General features: G+C 45.9%; 2 protein-coding genes across 2 annotated transcripts in view; one reads left to right on the top strand and one right to left on the bottom strand.

Annotated features, from left to right (window-relative positions):
- LOC123119763 (RNA pseudouridine synthase 1) overlaps nt 1-2,788 on the bottom strand; it is a 6,608-nt gene extending 3,820 nt beyond the window's left edge. The window contains exon 1 of the mRNA XM_044539673.1: nt 2,356-2,788. Within this exon, the coding sequence (XP_044395608.1) occupies nt 2,356-2,713 (358 nt within the window). The 5' untranslated portion in view covers nt 2,714-2,788. The remainder of the gene's footprint in view (nt 1-2,355) is intronic.
- The window catches only part of LOC123119764 (uncharacterized), a 10,885-nt gene continuing 6,367 nt past the window's right edge, over nt 2,789-7,306 (top strand). Inside the window, exons 1-3 of the mRNA XM_044539674.1 lie at nt 2,789-3,075; nt 3,627-3,742; nt 4,481-4,825. Of these exons, the coding sequence (XP_044395609.1) occupies nt 2,965-3,075; nt 3,627-3,742; nt 4,481-4,817 (564 nt within the window). The 5' untranslated portion in view covers nt 2,789-2,964 and the 3' untranslated portion in view covers nt 4,818-4,825. The remainder of the gene's footprint in view (nt 3,076-3,626; nt 3,743-4,480; nt 4,826-7,306) is intronic.

The raw sequence follows: 7,306 nt of genomic DNA, 5'->3' as shown, positions 1-7,306 counted from the left end.
CCTTTTGAAACCATCACAACAAGAAGTACATCCTACCCGCGGCGAGCCTGGGGGCGCTTGGAGTGCCAGTAGCCTCGAGGCTTGTAATCATCCACCTCCATGAGTAGTGTACGGTTGCCTGGCTCTGGCGCCCTGGCCAGGACCTCCACCGCTCCGTCATTGTCAGCGTCCTCAGGCTCGACCGTAGCATCCACCATTTTCTCCTCCTTGTCGTCCTCCAGAACGAGATGGTCGCCGATACAACCGCGACGACCGATTGGTCATGAGGAGCCCTGACAAGCTTGTACTTGGCCCATCTGGCTCTCTGACCATGAATTTGGCCTCATCCATCACCTACCACAGTATGTCCACTGACATAGCGCCTTTGGCTGGGCCAGGTATTAGCGTCTTCAACTCCTCCTTCGTCGCCTTGAACAACACAGTGTCTACCTCTTTATGCATGTCATCAATGCTCTTTAACTGAGAGCACACCTACATGGTCTTCATGAATTTGGTGCGTTCACCGAGCGAGAACCCAACGAGGAATGCCCTCCATGACTCCATCCAATGACGTTGGGGATGGGGTTCATGGTGGTAAAGTGGTGGTGGCGCGCGCGCACACACATACACACACACACACACACGGAGAGAGAGAGAGAGAGAGAGAGAGAGAGAGAGAGAGAGAGAGATGTGGAAGAGGAGACATTAGAAGACAACGAGAGAGAGAGATGGTTGGAAGAGGTAGTGGAATGTGGTGGTAGATAAATACAGGCTTTGGAGTAGGTAGGTGGGATGAATGAGTGTTGATCTTTGGTCAGCAACTATGGTAATTGTGGTCAAACATTTCTGCATACCTCCATTGATCTTGCTCATGTGTGTGTTGCATTTTGCCCCTCCATTGACCTCCATTCATCATGTTCATAATGCAGATCGACCAGGCTGCTTCGGGGAACTCCAAGGGCAAGGAGGTGGTTGTGGCCGACAAGAAGGCCAAGGCGGTGGTGGAGCTCGACAGCGCCCCCAAGCGGTCGAAGAACTACGGCCATTTCCATGCGAATGTTAGCCCAACCCACTTCTACAAGGTCATCCTTGCACCCAAGCTGGAGTGTCTGCCGATGCCACCAGGGTTCACCAAGCACTTCACCGCCGTCCCAGAGGAATTCAAGCTGAAGACGAGCACCGGCTGCGCCTGGAGGGTGACAATCCGGATGATCAACGGCAGGCTCACCCTTGATAAGGATTGGCGCCCTTTGTTCACCAGATCAGGTTTGGGTACCTCGTCACCTTCAAGCTGGCGACTCCCAACACCCTAAAGGTGATCGTCTGCAACGACGACGGTGTCAAGGTGATTATCAAGTGCAAGAAGCTCGAGGAGGCCTTTGCCATGGATGCATAGAAGTTATCTCTGCACCTAAGACTTCTGCGTCGGATGTTTCAGACTATGCTGCGAGTGTTTATTAGCGGTTAACTGTGTGTTTAAGACTCGGGTTTAAGGGTATATGGTATGCCTATTTATCTATGTCACGCTTGTGAGTGTGCTGGTGACCTCACCACGAAAGAAGGTTACCAGACAACATGTGTTGCATCTAACCAAACACCACACACTCTGCATCTGCCCAGAACAAACCTGCAACCAAACACCGAGCGTGTGTATCTTCGCAGCCAGGCTGGGGAGGATGCACGCTACCAACGATGTGCATAACATGGTTCTTGGCCTATATTCACTCGGCCAGACACAACTCGGTCACATATGCAAGGGGGCAAAAACCAAACACACCGTTAAAGAAGCAATCATTTGGCATTAATACTAAATATCTCAGACTGCCCATAGTGGGAGTAACTTCAGCAGTAACATAAGGTCCAACTCAGCAAATTTTCTTATGTGGCAAAGATTTAATAAGGAGAGAGATGATTTGAGTAACATAGCTATAGCTAGTTACTCACATTACAAGTAACATCTTACATACCAAGACAAGATGAGTCTACAAGTTAATAAATGAAGTGTTGCGTGACACCACACATATGTTATTCCCCACTATAGAGGTACTCCATCCGTTCACTTTTGTAAGTCGTTTCAGACAAGTGAAATTGAGCTGTTTTGCACAATGTCTGAAACATCTACAAAGCCTTATAAAAGTGAAACAGAGGGAGTACTAGTAACATAGACTAGTAACATGCATTACTAGTCTAAGTTAATCCCCGTTATGGGTAGTCTCATGGGTACAAAGCTGCAGTGGTACACAAAGCAGAAAGCAACCAAACCTGCGTTTCATCAGCATGAACAGCTCTTGAAATTACTAGGCCGCGAGCATCTGAGTATTTTGCTGTGTCCTTGCGAACTAATGGCGCGATCTGTCTAGAGCCTTTTCGAAGTACCTGAGGAGGCGGTGGAGCAAGGGAGGGCGGAGAGGAGGGCCTCGCAGTAGACGCCGGCGGGCTTGTCCACCACGGCGAGCCACTCGTCCTCGAACACGACGGCGGCGGAGGAGTAGGCACCGGAGCGGGCGGAGGCCGTCAAGGCGCGCCGTAGCTCCACGTCCTTGGAGACGGCCGGGTAGGGCGGGGACACCGGGCACGGGTACTCCCCGGTCGCGGCCGCCGACATCACTGCGTCCTGGACGCTTGCTCTCGCAGCGGCGACGGCGAGGCGGCGCGCGGGTGGCGGTGTGAGGGCTGGCGGCGGGGAGGCGGCGCGAGGCGAGAGCAGAGGGAGGAGGAGGGGCAGTCTCGTCATTTGGGTCCGCAGAGGAGACCGATTCCAATTAAAGACCCGATACTTGCCTTCTTCGCTTCCCCTCTGGCCCTCTCCCCCGCGGAAGAAACCCAACCCTAGCCTCCGAGGTCGCGTCTCCGGCGACCCTTCAGCAGCACCGCCGGGCGGCCTCGCGAGCTCTCCTGGAGCGGTTCCGCTGCAAATCTGAAGCGCGAGCGTTGAGGGGAAGGAGGTCGTGGTGGGTGATTTACTGATTTGGGGGGCGGAGGAGGATGGGGTCGTCGTCGAAGGTGGTGCGGCCGGAGGAGGTGCTGGAGTCGCTGAAGAACGACGGCACCGTCGACGCGCTCCGCATGAAGATCATCGCCCAGCTCAAGGCCGACGTATGCATCCAGCTCGCTTCTCCCCCACATCCTTCCTCTTTCCAATCCTCTTCTCCCTCCTGCTTGTGACTTTGCTCTCAGCGGCGAGGTCCCCTGTAGTTTGGTTGCTGATGGGAAAGTGACGGCTGGAGCAGAGAACAATAGAGTCGTCACCATGGCCATGGCTATGGATTATTTTTTCGTCTGAGCATTTTGTACTGCTGGTGTGCGTGAAAATAAAAGGAACAGAAGCTTTAGGTGTTAATTCTGCATTTTGCCACTGGCCACTGCCTAGCGCCTATCTTGCCATAGCGCGCTTTCTTTTCATTTGAAAAAATAAATAATCATTTCTCACTCGGAAGCATATAGATGGTTGCAATGTCTTTTTTCCCTGATCATTAGGGAATTTTACCGTGGCAGGATAAATTCTGAACAATGGAATTTTAGCTATGTTATAGACATGTGTTTCTCATCACAGTTTCTTTGCATTGCTTTTACCTAGATTGGCTTGATCAATGGAATGGTTTAGTTGGCTTATTGGGACTAAACCTTCTTATATCGGATTTCTATAGGAGGACATGAAGAAAAATACTATGATGATGGTGGAACAAAGCAAAGTTCTGAAGACTCCTGGAGCTGAGAAAAAGACCAAGAGGGAGCTGTTTGATGCTCTTAGACAAGAATTGGAGTAAGTACTATTGTTTTGTATATAATTTACTGACGCAATGTAGCATAGAGCAAACATGATATGCTCAATAATAAATTTACAACATATTGTTTGGTTTGAATTTGTTTTTTAGCATATACACAGCTTTCTATGTACAGTATTCCTTCTGGATGCTAAGTAGAAAGAAAGAGAGAACTATATGTGAATTTGACTTTGACTTTTTGAGCGCACACAATACTCCATGACGACACATTTCCTTATCATATTTTTGCTAACCACTGTTTGTTCTGAAAGTACTGCGGTCATCTAGCTCCCGATAATATGATGTAATAGTAGTGAAATAAGGTTCAGAAAGTGCTCGGTGTAAATTCCTAGTTTTATCATTGCCTAGTGCCTATATTGCCTATGCGTGCTGCCTACTTAATTGAGCGCATAGGGTCAAGGCTCCCAGTTCTGTCATCGCCTAGCACGTAGGCACACTTAAGCACACACTTGGTTTTCTTAACCTTGGGAATATACGGGTTAATATTTGGTATTCTGGCACTGCTGGAAGTTTAACTTGCACGTTGTGCATTTGGTTTGGACACAGTTGTAACTTTGCATCTCAGACGATTCGTGCCTTTGGTACTTTACTGCACTTTACCAGCGTTTTGAGTTTTTTTTAGAACTTGGATAGTTTTGTTTTATATCGTCGCCTGAAGCAGAAGAAATAATATATCTAACCTGTAAAGCAGTGCTAACTCATTTGTTCGAATGCAGAACTCCGGTTCTTGAGAAAGCCTCAAAGGCAGTTTGGGAGCTGATACTCGACAATGGTGGACTAGGGAAAGAGATCACCGAGACAGTTGAGAAAGTCTTCTGCCGGCTCAGCGGAATTGATGTGATGCCACCTCCAGCTTCAACATCCGGTGCTCCTCAAGAGAAACAGACAAACATGGCTGTAGAGGAGGGTCAGAAGGATATGGAAATGGATGCCTCTGAACCATCGTCTTCCTCAAGGAAGAGGCCTTTCAGTGACATCAGTGTGAAAGGAGCAGGTGCTATACCAAACGGTGGCGCTACATACCAGCATGACGATCATGAGGACGGGAACTAGGAGATCTGGTATCGTTCTTCCTTTGTTGTGTTTTTCAGTTATTGCAGGGTAAATTAGCTGTTGGGTTTTCATGGCCAAAAAAGTGTTGAGGTATTGGATATTGATATAGTTCCACAATCTAGGATTGTATGATTTATGCCCGTGGCTTCTTTGTTTATACTACTAGTGAAAAGTTATGTAAGTGGCTGCTATAGGGTGTTCCCACTTTAGAGCCTTAGAGGGGATCTAACTGTGTGTCCTGAATGTAGAACAAATTGGTTGACTACTTGAGAATAAACTTACTCTTGGGTACTTGACACTAAAATATTTGAATTTCATTCTTTGCTTCTTTTGAATTTCTAAGGCGACAGTAAAATATTAAATTGCTATTTACAATTTTGTGAGACCATTGAATTGCTATTAAGTACTCCGATCTAAATGCTCTTATATTTCTTTACGGTGGGAGTACAATTTTGTGAGACTGCTAAGAGCGGAGCCAGGGCTAGGCTGAGCGCCTATGATGGCCTTTCCTCAGAAAATAGTTGTTTTTCTTGTTTAATCTACATCTCTATACAAATATAGAAGTTCGAATTGTGATGAGATACTCTAGATCTAAACGATTTAGTTTCGTAACTTGGTCTCTTTGTTACTGCCTCTAGATAGAATTCCTGAGTTCATTTTGTATACCTTAAAGTTGTAGGTTTTCTTGCTTAAATAATCTGTAGACTTTACTATGTGTTTGTTCTTGGTGAAATAAAATCGTTCAGGTCATGACATGCATGTTATTTATTATCTGAAATGGTCAAACGATGTTATGAAGTTTCAAACAAGATTCAGTGATCTACGTACGGACTTGCAGATTCTTTGTGTTGCAATATGTTTGATTTACTAAATGGAGTACTGAAGTTCTTTAATAATAGCTTTTCCTTCCTAATTCACATGTCTACTACCAAGACAAATTAAGCGGAGAGTTGTTTCAAAGTAGAAAAAAAAATACGCTTTAGCAAATAGAATTCTTGTATCATTTATTTCGGTTTTTTTTTTCGAGAAAACTTCCAATCTATTCATCTTCAATCATGGCAGTACAATGAACACCAGAAATAATAAAAATTAAATCCAAATCCGGAGATCACCTAGGGACGATTACAAGCACTGAAGCGAGCCGAAGGCGCGCCACCGTCATTGCCCCTTTGTCCCGGAGCCGGGCAAAACTTGTATAGTAGACAGTCGGGAAGTCATCGTGCTATACGCAACAGAACAGTAACCGCTGCCGATGAAGAGTAGCGTAGATCTTAAGGATCCAACCTGCAAACACATGAACATAGATGAACTATGACCAAATCCGAGCAAATCCATCAAGGATAGATCCATCGAAGACACACCTCTACATGCTCATCGATGATGCTAGACACACCATCGAGACGGGGCGCTAGACGGGGAGAATTATTGCATCTTCAGGGAGCCGCCGCCGTCTCGTCTTCCCGAGCAAGATACAAATCCTAACAAAACGCGAAGAAACAACTGAAAACAGAGCCCTCCCGCCGGCAAAGGTTGAGATCCACCGTGCCGCCATGACCTTAAGGCCACCGGAGGCGAGGTGGACTGACAGCGGCGCCGAGGGGAGGCAGGAAAACCCTAGACTTTTCTTTTTCGTGATCTATTTGTTTCGGTTGTTTCATCTTCATTATTGCCTGCAATGTGTCCCGAAACATGCTGGTCTTATCCTGTCAACGGTGGCTCTCGTCCTAGTGGCACGCTCAACTTTACAAGTCTGGGTGTATCCTCTAAGGGCACGTACAATGGTGTTATATTAGGAGTGCCATGTAGAATAAATGCTGAGGTGGGGACGAGAGAAATCATCAGAAAAAGCTTTCTTATTTAAGAGATGATCTTTTAGCATAATATGTCTCATCATATTTTTAAGAATAGTACGGAGTAGTTATTGAAGATAAGGCTAAGAGATAACCCTATTATAGACAATTTTTTTTGTCATCTCTAAATTACATGCAAGGCTTAAGATAAGATTGTCTTATCAACCATTGTACATGCCCTAACTCCGTCTAAATCGTGTGAAGAAAATCTCAACTTTGAAAGTCCGGGTGTATCCTCTAACTCAATGCAAATCACGTGAAGAAAATCAAATCTACTGTTCATGGATGAATAGGATAAAATGTGTGGTGCCTAGCTACACTAGAACAGAACCTACATTTCACATGGATATTTGGAGTGGTGATGTAGGAATTAGTCTAAATAAAGGTTGAGCTCGGATAGTCAACGTATATTATGAAAGGTACAGTAGGTGGTTGGTATCAAACACATTTGCGAAAGGTTTTATTGGGGATTCCAACCTACAACTTTTGATGGCATGAGAGTATAAGGAATGCACATGTATACACCTGACCAAAGGAAGCTTAACCACTCCATTAAGTTAGTCATGTCCAAGCACCTTAAACTTTCCAAAATATATAAGAAAAATAAATCACACACAAAGAATTATACTGTGCGGTGGC

Source organism: Triticum aestivum, chromosome 5D, assembly GCF_018294505.1.
Source record: "Triticum aestivum cultivar Chinese Spring chromosome 5D, IWGSC CS RefSeq v2.1, whole genome shotgun sequence".
NCBI lineage: Eukaryota > Viridiplantae > Streptophyta > Magnoliopsida > Poales > Poaceae > Triticum > Triticum aestivum.
This window is presented reverse-complemented; position numbering and strand designations above follow the sequence as displayed.